Source organism: Pundamilia nyererei, unplaced genomic scaffold, assembly GCF_000239375.1.
Source record: "Pundamilia nyererei isolate P.nyererei 1_Seehausen unplaced genomic scaffold, PunNye1.0 scaffold00254, whole genome shotgun sequence".
Lineage (NCBI taxonomy): Eukaryota > Metazoa > Chordata > Actinopteri > Cichliformes > Cichlidae > Pundamilia > Pundamilia nyererei.
Window position 1 is genome coordinate 483,574 of NW_005187655.1, and position 14,755 is coordinate 498,328.

The following is a 14,755-nucleotide window of genomic DNA, read 5'->3' on the forward strand; positions in this document are numbered from 1 at the left end:
CGAGTCTATATTTGGGACTGCTGCAATGCCTGATACTTATAGGGCAAAAAGACGGGGCGGAGTGTGTCAGCTCATACACACAGTTAGAGAGAGAGAGAGGGCCATACACAGGACACATACTACCAATCACTGTACTGTGCAAAATTGTGAAGCCTCCACTTATTTCTAGTATTTTGCTACCAATGAGCCAGACATAGAAGACCACTAATTTTTCTTTTTAAAAGTGGTCATGAGCAATAGTTTCCAGGCTTTCTGGAGATTTTTCTTTGCTCATTGGTTGCTTTTTCACTCATTTCCAACCCAGTTCTTGTACCTGTCATGCTCTAGGGCTGCATTTCAGCCAGTGGTGTTGGAGATCTTGTATAAATTAATAGAATTATGGAGGTAGAAGAGTGCCATCAGATTTTGGTTGACCATGCAGTACCATTTCCAAGGAGTTTGATTGGTGACAAGTTCATTATTCAGCATGATAATGATCCCAAACACACTGCCAATGCACTGGATAGAAAAACACACAATGACAATTTTGTGTGTGCAAATTTTACTGTGTGCATTGTGGTTTATGTGATCTGGTTTATTTGCTTTATTGATTGATTGATTTTTTTTAATTTTTTGAGAATGGAAAATCAGTAACACTCAATAAACATTAAGCTATTAAACATGATTAAATTTGCCTAGGCATCACTACTCTCCTCTCAGTCTCAAAATGAAAAAACAGGCTCAGATCAAGTGCAAGTAGTCGTATCGTAGCACATCTTTAAAAACCGAAGACGCAGGAGCATTTGTTTGGCTTAATCCTAGCATTTAGCCTCTAACCAATCCTCTCTACTGAAACCTGTAACCTCTTAAACACGAGAGCCAACAAAATGTCCTAACATCTGAAAGATGATCCTCACGCTTACATCTTCGGGAGGACATTTGGTCCTGTGTTGTAACAAAAGGACACGTACAGTCGCACACCCAGCTCGAGGCTCCTAATGAGGCCTGTCCCCGATAATGGGGGTAATCAGTGCAGCCTATCTAGCCTCTGCCCGTGCTGACATGCTGCCAGCCTTGTCGTGGCTTATTTATACATGACTGATCTATCAACACTGGCTCTATGTTTGGTGAGCCTCAGTGTCCCAAAATAGAAATAATTAGGACAGGGCGGAAAAAGAGGAAAAGTGAAAACGTGTCTCAAAGCGCATACCCTTCGAGTAGACCCCCACCGGCCCCACCCGATCCTCTGCCAATCTCTATCCATCCCGGCTACACTGTCTCTCCTGTGTTTTGTTTTCTGCAGCAGGAGGAAGACGGGTGGAGAGGGCTGTCTGTGTGGTCTCAGTGGGGTGGTGATTTGAAGTCGGGCGAAGCAGAGTGCTTTAGATAACCACACACACTGATGCTATCTCTGATTGCTGTGGATGGGTCCTTTTCTTTGGGGATTTACGACACAAAAACAAGCTGACTTACACAAATACTTTAATTAATTAGTAAACTTACTACAGTTTTCATTTGTCAGTAATTATTAATGATCGATTAGGTAATCTAGATACACTTATTTACTGCAAAATGCATTTAAATGGGTTTCTGTAATAACTGAGCAAGTTATGTGTTCACTGGGTGGATGCTAAACAGATAGCGGTTTCCAGCAGAGAGCAAAAGGAGTACTGCATATTTTGTTCTTATCAGAGAGAGAATGAACCTTCATTTGAGATGCTATTTGTCATCTGATGTTTGCACGGTGCAGCAAAAGTCTTTTAATCTTTCAACTCTTTCAAAATAAGTTCCCTGTATGCTGAAGTCTGATAACTATAGGCTGCATAAAGGAACTTGTTTGAAGAAAAATAATAATGCAGCTGAAATAGCATAAGCTGAGTTTTCGATGTCTGTAGCTGAATTCACTGCACGAGCTTAGGAGCACCTCTGAATACCATGTTCAAAGAATATAGTTGCTTTACACACAAATGTTAAAACAGTCTCCACAAACAGCAGTGTCTTCTCTGGGCCTGAGTTCCTTTAAGGCGAGGTGGAAAAGTTGTCTTTTAAAATGGTGAGTAAAAAATTGAGTCAAAATACAGCATCTGCAATGGTACGGCGGTACATCAGTGCACATGGCACATCTGTGAAGGCACCACTAATGCTGAACAATAGGTGCAGGTTTAGGAGGAACATATGATGCCACCCAAATGACTTTTTCCTTTTCAAGGAAGCCCTTGCTTAATTCAGTGAGAGATGACACGGAGGGCATTCAAATGACTCCAGCTGTGGTCAGTGGTTTTGGATCATGACCAGCCTCTGCTCCACTTAACGCACATGCAGCTGAAGACTTTGTCTAACACCTGTTTGAGCTCCACTGCCACGAGGACAGATTACTACCTCATACCACGATACCTGCATTGATTTTACATTTAAGCTCTTCATTGTATCACACTGAGATTCTGAGCTTTTCGCTTTTTTGTCTTAACTGAGCTCCTTGTTTAGTGTAATTCTGTTTTTTGAGCTATTTTCTTCTGTGACAGCCGTGACATAGTAGTAAATAAAGTATGTGTTATCTTATGTTAAGCTATCTTATCCTAAAGAAATCGACATGCTTGCATTTGCAGATCACTTCACAGTTCATAACTCCACCTAAATCTCTGCTTTTGTAAAAACCGGGCTGATGAGCATTCGATGTGATACAGTGTAAAGAGTATAAAGATGTTGTTTTCACTCATGCTTCTCAGCTTCTTGCCTGCATAAATGACATGGGAGGATGTAAAGCCTGAGGGTATGCATTACTCCGGGCGAGCTTGTAAACTAAGTGGTCTTATCATACTCTCATCTGTCCGCAGCAGCAATAATGAAAGCGGAGGAGGGCGTGGTGGGGCCGAAGCCATGTGTGTGTGTAGCTGTATGTAAGTGTGTCAGGGCATGTTGTCTGAACCTAAAATCTCTTAAGGTTTTGACAATAATGATTGACAATAATGATGTTAAGGAAGCGAGGCGGCAGGTTTAATTGGCATGTCTGAAGTCACATAGTCTCTCTCACACACACACATACACACACTTAGCCTAAACAGCCCCATAATAGTCCCAAAATATAAACCCACCCTGGAAGCATGGCTACAAATACCCTCCTCTCCACACTGGTCAGCAGAGAGGGACCCGAGACAGCTTAGAGTCGAAATCCAAAGAGAAAACCAGAGATTTTAAGGTGAGCAAAGGGTTTGTTTTCAGATTCATTTTGTTGTGTGACTGCACCCTTACAGGGAATCAAGACTCACAATCTCTCTTTTGCGCTGTTCAGATGCTTGGCTCTAGATGGATGCTGCCCTTCCTGGCTCTTTACCTGCTGCTGGAGGAGATATCTGCTGCTGTCATACCAAGCAGATCCAGAAACAAGAGGGTAAGCCCTCTTTGTTTTTTTTCTTAACAGACATTAAATTTATTACCACTTTCGGACAAGCAATTTAAACAGCTACTGGCATTTAATCCTTTGCCATCTTATTGAATGATCTGATTACGTCCTCAGGAGGACACCTTAATGGACCAAGAAGTCTTTTCCCACCTGTTCGATCACTTGGACATGAGCGACCTCTCTGTGGGTGACGCAGGGGGGATGGTGGGAGATGTGGACAATGGCTCCTTTCAGTCAGAGACTTTCATCGCCCCGACAGAACACCTTCCCGCCCAGCGGCAGCACCCGAACCAGCACCAGCATAACCGGAAAGCCAATGAGAAGAGGTTAGGACAAATGGCTCTAGATATTGTCGAACAGTTGGTTATACAGCCACACGTGATAGAGAAAAGGTGTAAATAGTGCAAATTAGCTGTAAATACAGCAACTATGTGCTTATGCAGCTTATATAAACTGACAAGTTATGATTTATGGGGATGATTGTTACTTATATTAGATGTATTAATCCTATGATGTAATTTACAACAAAGGACACTTGTAAATTTGGAGTCAAGTAGATGAAGATGAATATCTTAACGCTTTTGAAGATTTTTAGCTCTTGGCCAAAATACATGTAATTCTGATGTAAAAATGAGAAGATCAAATGATCAGTCCAGAACCAAATGATGTATTTTGATTTGATGCTTGCACGTATTTGATTCCCTGATGTTGTGTTGAATTCTGACTGCCTTCCTCTCTACAGGAGGAAGGTCGCTCCTCTGGACCCCATCGGCGGCTTTCAAATATCCAGCTTCAGAACCCGAATGGTGAGCGGCAAATGACACTTATCCCCATTTCCCCACCAAATAACCTGCATCGCAGCGACATTTAAATGCCACAAGCTCAACACACTCGCACTGTTGATACATAAAGTATACATGTGGGCCTGAAACATCGATGGCTTTAGCTTTAAACAGAAGTTATTATTCAGATTCTTTTTAGCAGACTGCAAAGTAAAAAATATGCAAACAGAACTATATGCTGTCCCATTCAGTGCAAAGAAAGCAATCTATTCCTAAACTTGTATTCTATGAACAAATATCTAATAAATAGTTTAAAATATACATAAATACATATATGTATGTGTGCATGTGCTTGAGTCATTGAAGTCATTATTGCTTGAATGGCCTATTTGCATATGCAATTATCATCTTTCATGGCTTGTGTAAGTTTTCTATGACACTGGTAGCCATTTCTAGCCCCTACAACAATGCTTCAGCATTAATAATTTAAAAACCTTGCACTTGCCTAATATGAAGAACTGAGCATTTATATATTTGTTTTGCAGGATGAACCAGACCTCCCCAGGGAAGATTATCAGAACTAGAAAGCCTACTAAATATCACGCATGAATTTTTGTATAACTTGGCATTTATTCAGTATCTGTGCCATACTAACGAGTGAGATTCCTGCCAGCTGTCGCCCTCTGCTGGTAGAAGACAAAACCTGACAAACACTGCTGTGTGCCAACACCTAACAAAATGTGATATGTAACTGTTTGTTTGTGTCATTTTATTAAAGAAAATTAAAAAAACTCAACCAGCATGTTCCCAAAGACTTTTATTTTTCAAGCTACAATTAAAGGAAAAAAACCAAAACAATATCAGACTGCAGAAAATATAGAATTTGCTTGAGTATTCTCTCTTCACTTTCACATATGTACAGTTGTCAAAGAACAAGATATGTACACAGAATTTTAAGTTGTACGGAGAATGCAACTGCTACTGGAGACTTACGATGACTCTCCCACGAACAAAAGAAAAAACGCACATGGTAAAACCAAACAACATAAACAAAATGACAACCTAGACAGCCTCAACTTGTTTTCTGTACACTACAACTTTGTTCTCGATGTGAGACAATCATATGTCCTTTTTCTGATGCGGGGTGCATCTCTAATCACCCCCTTCCTCAGAAAGCCTAGAAATAAAAAATACATATATATATATATTTTTTTTTAAACAACCATTCATAAACGCGCCTCAGAGCTACTTTGACATCGTAAAGCACGGCAACAAACCAGTCGTCTTACAGCAACGTTCCCCCCGCCCCGATATCAGATGATTTAAATACAAAAAAACAAACAAACACATAAGTAAAAACTGACTCACGGTTAATGGCTAACTGATTAATAAGCCGGACTGTGAGAAATACTAAGCACGCTGTCATGAATGCACATGACCAAGTCCGGTTTTCAAAAAAAAAAAAAAAAGCGGGGGTGTATTTAGGTTTTAAAAGTGCACTGCTGAAAGGATAGTTTGAGTACAACTAGATGCATATGAAGATGCAAAGTGATAAATCTTATCCGAGTCAATGAATTGAAACTTCTTATTTCAGGAGGCTTAAAGACAACCCAAGAAAAAGCTGAACACAAACTACCAGAGTACGATCAAAACCAAAACGAACTGCCCGTCTAGCATTATGACGTGCGTATAAAGTAATAACGGGAGTGACATTATCCACCTCTTAACTGACAATGTAAGCTGGGCTTCCCTCTCCCCAACTCTGCATGTGTTGTATTGATTTAAGGTTGGGAATGATTGGACCAAGCTCAGGGTGGTACTCCGGAGACCAAAGGAGAAGGTTTTCACTAATTTGTCAATATGCGCAAGAAATAATTTACAAGTCAAAAGTGGACCTTCAGTCAATATGAGAACTATTGAGAGAAAAAAAAAAAAAAAAGTATATGCACATCACCAGAACTGTAATACTAAAGCCAATCAATGCTGACGTCAATTAAGAACTGTCAATATTGCCTTTTTTCCACAGTTCTTCACAGCAGCAAAAGGGGGAACGAAAACTAGACGTGAGGGATAAATAAGAATGGTTGTGATTGTCGAAAGAAATCCAACAAACCGACTTTACAGTTGCCCTCCAGGTGATAGTTTAGGCTGTTTTGGCTGTAGGCATCAAAGAAAGTTAAGTGTCAGACGACAGCAAAAACAGATCAAACGCTCCTTTTCCTCTCCAGTCCTGCTCAGCTTTAAGTGTCTTTTTTGTGTCCCGACCGCCTCAAGTCCCTGCACTTGTGGCAGTAAAAGATGTCGGGAACGTTTGACTTCTTGATCTTTGCGCATGACAAGTGCACCCATATGCCGCACTGGTTGCACTCGATCATCGGCCGTCCCGCGAATGGCTTCCCGCAGTAACAGGTGATCAAGTCCCATGAATCATCCCCTGTGTGGATAAACAGACCAGAGTTACAGGGGGATTATGGTTGTGAGTTAGTTCAAAGTAAGCAACCACCAAGTAAATAACAGACAAAAGGTCAAAATTACAGTGTCTTACCCGATTCCACCATAATGTCTTCATCAGCGATCCATGTCTCACCCTCACTGGAGCTCATTTCTGCTTCCCTGATGGATTCGTCTGGCTGCACCTTCCCCATGCTCTGCATGCTCGAAGAGGAGCCCCCGTGCCCCGGCAGCTCCTCCCTGCCAGCTCGTACCTCGGAGTGCGTATTCCGTGCCTCGGAGTCAGTCTCGCTTTGAGGAGCTGAACTCTTGAGCTTCTTAGCTTTGGGCTGTTTTGAGTTCTTGCTGCGTTTGATGCGGGCTCTTTTCTCACCCTCGCTGCTGCCACTATCTGCTGCTCCCATGGCAGAATCCAGTGACAGCTTTTTCAGTTTTTTGTCCTTCTTGCGCTCTCCCTTAGTGCTGGCCTGGGTCTCATAAAGAGAGTCTTTAAGCTGCATCTTATCCAGCAGGGTGCTGTCAGAGTGCATACGCCGAATACTTTTGCCCTTATTTGCTCGAGCTTTGCGGACAAATGTATGGATGGTGTGGATGTCGGAGCCCCCATCTGCCCAGGCATTGCCATTGGAGCTGCTCCCTCCACCTCCACCATCTGCTGACAACCCCGAACTGTGTGCAGAGCTGGATGATGTTGGGGACCACGAGCTTTCCTATAAAAGCAGACAAAAACATCTTCTGTCAAAACTGCAAAGTAGTCACTACATCTAATATGATATGTTAAAAAGAAAATGGGGGGGGGGAGAGAAAAAAAAAGCAACAGCTCACCTCTTTTGGACTGGGGATGTAACCGGCATAAGCCAGGACAAAGCTGCAGAACTTGTTGAAGTCTTCAACAGTCCTCTTCTTCTTCTCTGGGGGCTACAGGAAACATGTCTTTGTTTAAGAGAGTGAAGCTAACCTACACAGCCCTCCACAACAGAGGGCAGCTGAGTCAAATAAAGTGCTCAAATGATAAAAATACTCACCAGAGGTTCCGTTTTACACGTTAACAGTGAATCTGTTGAAGAAAAAAAAAAAAGTCTGTAAGTCACAAGTGACCACTTTTCAACTGCTTAACAGCCACTACATTACAAAGCATACCGTTGCCGAGAGAGAGTGGACTAATGCTAGCATTAGCTTGCTAACACGGCTCAATACCTTAATCGGGATTATAAACGATGAAGCGCATGCTGGTCTTATTTGAAAACTGTGTGTTTGTAAAAGCTACGTTAAATTAACGTCCATATTTGACTGAAGGTCAATTGAGCGGAAAAAAAAAAAAAAAGACCAACTAACATCTTCAAGACAACTTCTGCGTCCTTAAACAACGCAACCGGTGTCACTTTGTGACTGCTTGAACTTCACAAAATGAGTGGGTGTGTAAAAATCACTCTAGAAGAAGAGTTCGTTGTTTTCACGCCAAGTTTATAAGGAAAAGTTGACTGGATTGCTAAAAACGCGTCTGTTTGCTGGACACCATGCTTTTGGTACATTTTGTGTGTATGCTAATGCTAGGTGACGTTTAGAGGGGAAGCTAACTGAATGTTATGCAGTTTGTAGCATTAACGGTAAACGGGCAAGAGAGAGTAACTTCATTTTACTGAGCTTTTACAACGATAGTTTTGCGTGGTCGAAGGCTTAATTTGATATTTTTAAGGGTTGTCTTGTGGCTAACAGCCTCTTGATCAGCTAGCAAACCAAGGTAGCTTTCTTGATACAGTAGTGGGAGGCTCCATAGCAGAGATAGCTTTGTGCTATCGGCTAATGTTAATCGGGCGTGTCGTGCTGGCTACCTTTGAAGTTTGAGCTAATGTCCAAAAAGGGGGGGCATTTTTCTGAATTATATTTTTAAGCCATGTTATCTCAACTGACACGTTAGAGAGGCTTCGGTGAGTTGGTTTGCAACCGTGGCTATGCAGCTATTAAGCTATGTGGTTCGGCGCGTTAATTAACTAGCAAGCTAACGGGAACTGTGTAATAAATGTTAACGTCAAATCTATGAACTACAATCACTGTACAAAAAGTTGGAATCACACAGTCTTCACTTTTAAAGAACTTTCATGGTAGTTTAACGACAACACGTCCGACTGTCGGTCAATATCGAGCTGTGACATTATTACAACACACGCAACAACGACGTTAGCCGTAACTCACTTTAGCTTACTGTCCTCAAAACGACAGCTTTACGCGATGAACAGATTAACATCAAGTGAGGACTATTTTTCGTTGGGTTTTGTTGATAGTCCATAAGCATACCTTGGTGTTCAGACATTATGTCAAGCATTGTCGCCTCGCCGACACGGCCTCGATCCGAGAAGCAGAAACAGCAGGCGAGCTAGCCGGAGAGTGGCGGCCGTCGCTCTGCGCCTTCTCCCGGCGTGGCTGCACCTTAGCACCGGGAAACTTTGGCAGCAGAAAGCCAAGTGTGTGGAGGATCGAAGATGCTGTCCTTCAAAGAAACTCCACACTTTGTCGAAGTCGTCCTTGTATTCCCTCGAGGGGGAATCCCAAACGAGGGGCAAACCACCACCGACCTGTCGCCACACTATTAGCCCGACAAAATACTAATACCACCGTCGCTTGTTCACAAATCTCCCACTCTTCGTCAGTGCACTAATCTAACCACAACAGAAGTGTAAACTTTCATTTAATTAACGCTGCGAATCACTGCAGATCCATGACGGAAACTTCCCTCGATGAAGTTTTTCGTTTCTTCGTCGTAGACATACAAAACGACCGAAGTTGGGGCTTTTTATTCCGCACGGTCCTCTTCGTGCGCGGCAGAAGCCTCTTGAGGCTGCCAGCGAAGGGTGTGCTGCAGTGTATGCTGGGTAATGTAGTTTAGTTTTCAGCCTTTCACCAAACGCGTTTACGGGCGTAAACGTTTAATAAACTACATTTTCCTTCATGAAGACGATTGAAGTCACAGGGAACTATGGGATACGAAGTTTTTTTTATTTACTCTAACCACCCCAAACATAGTAGCTAGCGAAATCTGCTGTACTTTCACTGGACAGGGAAAGCTTTATTTTCCTGCGAAACATTACTTGTAGCGACTTTAGGTACTTATAATTGTTAGCTTTAAGCTATGTCGTTCTCGTGAAGGCAAATTACTCATGTTTTCTTAAGTATTCATGTTTTAAATGGCGGTGAAGCAGAGGCAAGCTAACTAGCTGATGCTACCATGTTGTCTGAACTATTGCAAGGCACTGATACTGGGGCGGTTCTTATAATACAAGGTAAATATGTGAACGTTGTCGACCATAAGTATACATTGTTATCAATAATGATGACATTAATTGATGTAATTTATACTTTCATAGATTCTTGTAGTTATTCTGGGCAGCACCTACTTAAGAGCTTCATCAGTGCCGCATTGAACAAGTATGTAACCGTGTTTCCTTGTATACCTATTGTTGCCTAAAATATGTCTAAGTTGTGTATTGGCTTAAACAGTAACTGGCCTGTGCTATGATTTTAGAGAAGAACCTGTCCACGTGCTTGGTTTTGATGTCAGTGAGGAAGAACTGAAAGATGGATTAACAGCATCTACTCAGAGGTATTGAACTTTAATACTGAAACAGTTATTTGATCAACAACAAATGATGTGATTTTGCTTAAAAGTTTACTTCATCTACCAAGCGAAATGCATAACAGTACCTGCTTTCAATTTTTTCCAGTGTGAGCCATTGTTACTCCATTAAAGGAGTGTGTAATGTGTTTTTTCTAATGGCCATATACCATATATAGACTAACCAAAGACCCACACATTGGACAGCTAAATGGAAACATGATACACAAGGAAATACTTGATGTATTTGGTGCACATGGCAGATTCTATTACAGCAGACTATTTTCTTCCTCAGAAGGCCTCGGTCTCTGCCTTCTCAGGGCAAAAACGGAGTTTTCAAAATTCTTTAAAGTTGATGTTTTAAAATTTCAGTCAATTTTATTTTTCAACACAGCCTGAACTTTCTCATGCAGCTTTCTTGCAATTTCTTTAAGTATTTAGGAAGGACATTCAAAGGTCTTCTTTAGATTTTGTTGTGTTTGCTGTTGAGATGGTCCCACACTGCTTCAGTAATGTGGAAGTCCAAATGTGGATTCATAACTCTATCAGACCTGTTTTCACTGATTTTCAGCCAAGTTCTTGTGTAATCTGGCATACCTCAGCCCTTTCTCACTGTTTCCTTAACAATAGCTTCTTGACAGCCTTCCTTCCGCTGACACCATTTCTGGATCTTTAACATGGAATCAAACGTTCATCTTGTGCTTCTTTTACTTCAGGTTGCACTTTCACAGTGCTTATACGGACCCCCTTGGGTGGACTAATCGGTCGGCTTTTACAGTTCACCAGTTTTGTGTGGAGGAACTCACTCATCTGCTCAAACAAACATCACACCCCAAACCAGTGACTTTAGTAATCGACTCGCTGTCATGGATATTGAGACACATGAGTCCACCTGCTGTCTGCAAGACTCTTCAGCAGCTTAAGAAAGGTGATAATGTATCTTCTGTGTCTCTGTGTGTGTGATTTAAGGCCCATGTCTTCAGTAATTTTACAGAATGGGAGGAGGTCTGATTCCTAGCATCTGAGCATGCTTTTAATGCTTTGACCTTTTACCCATCTTTCCCTGAGCCTTGACCACAAATCGGATCGCATCAGCATTTCTGTTGTGCGATCTGCAGCGATACAAAACAAAACGTAACGCAGAAAAGGTGCTCGTCTTGGCTTCACCCCCAAAAATCTATTAAGTGGTTATCTTTCTTTAAAAAGCATATTATGGATAAAAGGCTCTCTGTGTTCACAGTCCTTCACGGGTGGCTTATTTTTAGTAGGCTGTGCAGCACTTCCCCTGTTTAACGATTACGTTCTGTTTTCATTAGGGGGAGCCGTGAGAGCTGTTATTGGTCTGCTCCACGCAGATATGCACCAGAGGGGTACTGTGGGAAGCGTCTGCCACTTAGCTACTTCAGTTATCACAGTGGCACCTGGAACGAAGGGAGATGAAGCGGTGGCAAAAATAACAAAGCGATCAAAGTCGGGGAAAGTTACGCAAGATGTAAGAAGAGCTTGAACTTTAATTACTATTTTAAATTCCTACAACTTTTATGAAATATTTATTGTTCTGATTTTTGTCATTAGGAGGAGATATTCAGCATCAAAGGGGATTTCTCAGTTACTGTAGTGAGTAAAACCAGCCATGCTGGACGCAGACAGACTGAACCAGAGGAACAGCAGGTACAGCGTAACATGTGTACAACAGCTTCACACATTATATGGATAAATAAGCAAACCTGTTATGACGTAAGTGTCCTTTTTGTGTCTTGTAGACGGACCCAACAGCTAACTTGACCTTCAACATTCGCCTGTCTGACACAGAGCGCGAGGCCAAGGAGAAACTTGCTCTTCCCTTTGTCTTCAGCAAAGAGAAGTCAGACTTTTTTTCAGTGACCACATCTAATATATGTTGATTTTCTTTCTTTCTTTTTAAAACTTTTTTTTAACAAACAACCTAAAGATACAGTTCTCTTTTAATCTTGCAGGAAAACCGCTCTGCTGCAATCGGGCCCAGGTTCCGGTCGAATTCTGTATGAGCCCGATGCCAACGATGACTACGACCAGGAGGACCCTGATGATGATCTTGATGTTTAGATTTAAGGCACGAAAATCTGCTGAAGATCCACGTTTCATCTGCTTTTTTTTGCCATTGAAGGACTGAAAAGCTTTCAATGCTTTAAACTTATTTCATGTGTGCTATCTGTTGGATATGTACGAGACGTTATCATTTCACTTTTTCTAAAAATATAAACTTTATGTTGTTGTTTGTGGATAAATTATTTATTTTTTTCTGGTTGGTTATTTTCAAAATAATTTATTTTTGATTTTGTGACTTTTGCACTGAAATGACTGTGTTTTTTTTTTCCGCACTATGATTTATTGCAGTGACTGGGACAAAAATAAATGACAGTTCACAAGTGCTTAAAGACCAAAAAAACAAACAAACTGGTTTCTCTTACACAAAACAGTATTTATTACTTGTGTGCATCTTAAAAATCCTGGATATCTGTTCATCTGCCACATCCTATAGTAGGAATTAAATCAAATGCTGCTCACAACCAGAAAATGTCCCAGATATATATTGTCTCATTGGCAAAAATGATCTCAAACCAGTTGCTCTTTTGGGTACAATACTTAAATACTTTTTTAAATTTATGAGCCTTTGAGGTTGAGTTATAATCAATATATGTTTAAAATATGATTTGTGAAAGGGAAGGTTTACAAGGTGGTACTCAGACCTGCCACAGTGTATGGTTTGGAGACAGTGGCACTGACAAAAAGACAGGTGGTGGCAGAGCTGAAGATATTAAGATTCTTATTAGGAGTGGCCACAATGGACAGGACTAGAAATTAGTACATCAGAGGAACAGCTCAGGCTGAGCAGTTTGGAAACGAAGGCTGATATGGTTTGGACATGTACAGAGGAAGGATAGTTGATACATTGGATAAAGGATTTTGAAGTTGGAGCTGCCTGGCAGGAGGGAAAGAGGAAGGCCACAGAGGAAGTTCATGGATGTCACAAAGGAGGATGTGCAGAGGGCTGCTGCAACAGAGGAGAAGCTAGGGAGGGGGTGAGTTGATCCACTGTGGTGGAGCAGTCCAAAGAAGTTGAAAATGTATACTGATTTATAGATGATGTCAGCAAGTAGGTCTGATAGCACTAAATAATTAGTTTTGAGCGACAGTTCGACATGAACACCGATGCCAATTGCAGTGTCAGATTTAATAGTCTGATAGTTTACAGAAATTTGATTCAAGCAACTTTTTAGCATTGAATTACAATTACCAAGTCCGTGATTTACTGACAGCTGTCAAATACAGTCACACATTCATTTCAGTTTGGTTTGATATTGTCGTTATACAAGATACACAATGCTCCAATAAATCATTACATTTCCTCTTAAAAATATACAGGCCCGTCCATTACCACCAAGTCACACGGCTTTCTCAGCAAGAGTTATGTTTACGTAAAACTCCCCATAAGTATTTATGTAAGAGTACAGCTGAAGAGCTAAAGAGCAAACTAAAAGGTGTTAATTTGAAGGTTTTAGCTGACATGCTCGTCCTCGTAGGTTTGTTTTCTTTCCACGTGGACGTGCTGCGCGCAACCAAGCTGGTCGCGGAAGTGACGGCAAGGCGGCGATGGCGGCTCGCAGTTTCATTCCGGATTTCCACTGGACTACAAACTGATTTTAACCGGCCCGGTTAGACTTTGGGGAACTTTTGCAACACTGTCTCCATTCGGAAGCCGCACAGACTCAAGTCGCGTTGAAGTGGTGCCTGTCAAGAAAGGACCCCACAGCTCTTTTGTGGTCTATTTTTCTCCAAGGTTCAAGGTGGTCACCCTGTCGAGCTAGCGGTAGCTCGGTGGCTACGAGCTAACGGTAGTTGGTATACATACAGCTAGCTCCTGAGCTAGCTTGTCAACGAGCTGCGTGCTAAGGTCCACACAGCAGCAGTCGTCGTTCTCCGGCTTTTTCTTCGACCACCTCATCGTTTGCTTGTCACCGTTACAATGCGAAGTTACCCTGTTTGATGCTAATTGTGCCGCAATTGTGCAGAGCGAGGTACTCACACGTTTGCTTGGCCTCTCCAATAATTAAGAGTTGCTAGTTTGGCGGCTGTGGCTAAACACCAGAATTTTGACTCTGTGGTAAGCAAGTCCTTTCAGTAATTACCCCTTCCCAGCAACTTGGGTGAAAACCGCGTTGCCTAGTTATTAACATGCTGAAGACCCGGCAGTGTTTACTTGGCATCCGCACTTTTCTCGGCGTTACGTCCAGAATATGGGGCTTCATCATGTACATCCTCAGGAAGCACCTACGAACGGTGAGAGGGGCTTTGAATGATGTGTGACACTTTTCCGTGCAAGTCTTTACTTTGCTATGACTCCAGTGTGCCTGAATGTTTTAGTTTTAAATGAAACCCACCTGATGAAAAGCTTGGTTGGTTTTCAGAGAGCCAAATTACTGGCGCTCTCCACCTGAGATGTCATAATATTATGACAGTTTTTTACATGTCAGAAGCCTCAGCCTCCCAGTT

At 41.8% G+C, this 14,755-nt stretch overlaps 3 protein-coding genes across 4 annotated transcripts in view; 2 read left to right on the forward strand and 1 right to left on the reverse strand.

Moving 5' to 3' along the window:
* Positions 1–4,970: 4,970 nt before the first annotated feature.
* On the reverse strand, positions 4,971–9,491 carry phf23b (PHD finger protein 23b). Its single transcript, XM_005749762.2, has 5 exons — positions 8,908–9,491; positions 7,638–7,669; positions 7,438–7,530; positions 6,707–7,322; positions 4,971–6,595 (listed from the first exon to the last, which is right to left on the reverse strand). The coding sequence occupies exons 1-5, from the start codon at positions 8,933–8,935 to the stop codon at positions 6,402–6,404; spliced, it is 963 nt and encodes a 320-aa protein (XP_005749819.1). The 5' UTR covers positions 8,936–9,491; the 3' UTR covers positions 4,971–6,401.
* Positions 9,492–9,589: 98 nt separating this feature from the next.
* Positions 9,590–12,475, forward strand: elp5 (elongator acetyltransferase complex subunit 5). Its single transcript, XM_005749763.2, has 8 exons — positions 9,590–9,890; positions 9,975–10,035; positions 10,133–10,210; positions 10,939–11,150; positions 11,539–11,714; positions 11,798–11,893; positions 11,986–12,086; positions 12,199–12,475. The coding sequence occupies exons 1-8, from the start codon at positions 9,836–9,838 to the stop codon at positions 12,305–12,307; spliced, it is 888 nt and encodes a 295-aa protein (XP_005749820.1). The 5' UTR covers positions 9,590–9,835; the 3' UTR covers positions 12,308–12,475.
* A 1,363-nt stretch (positions 12,476–13,838) lies between these two features.
* Positions 13,839–14,755, forward strand: part of LOC102200725 (CTD nuclear envelope phosphatase 1A) — a 13,093-nt gene continuing 12,176 nt past the window's right edge. For both annotated transcript variants that reach the window (XM_005749764.1, XM_005749765.1), the window contains exon 1: positions 13,839–14,542. In XM_005749764.1, the coding sequence (XP_005749821.1) occupies positions 14,438–14,542 (105 nt within the window). In that variant the 5' untranslated portion in view covers positions 13,839–14,437. The remainder of the gene's footprint in view (positions 14,543–14,755) is intronic.

Excerpts from the sequence above, each read along its gene's own strand:
- phf23b (XM_005749762.2), bottom strand. The coding sequence starts at position 8,935 with ATGCTTGACATAATGTCTGAACACCAAG. Across the intron at positions 7,670-8,907 it reads CATAATGTCTGAACACCAAG|ATTCACTGTTAACGTGTAAA; the intron begins GTATGCTTATGG and ends TTTCTTCAACAG. Across the intron at positions 7,531-7,637 it reads CGTGTAAAACGGAACCTCTG|CCCCCAGAGAAGAAGAAGAG; the intron begins GTGAGTATTTTT and ends TGTTTCCTGTAG.
- elp5 (XM_005749763.2), top strand. The coding sequence starts at position 9,836 with ATGTTGTCTGAACTATTGCAAGGCACTGATACTGGGGCGGTTCTTATA. Across the intron at positions 11,894-11,985 it reads CTGAACCAGAGGAACAGCAG|ACGGACCCAACAGCTAACTT; the intron begins GTACAGCGTAAC and ends TGTGTCTTGTAG. Across the intron at positions 12,087-12,198 it reads TTTGTCTTCAGCAAAGAGAA|GAAAACCGCTCTGCTGCAAT; the intron begins GTCAGACTTTTT and ends TTAATCTTGCAG.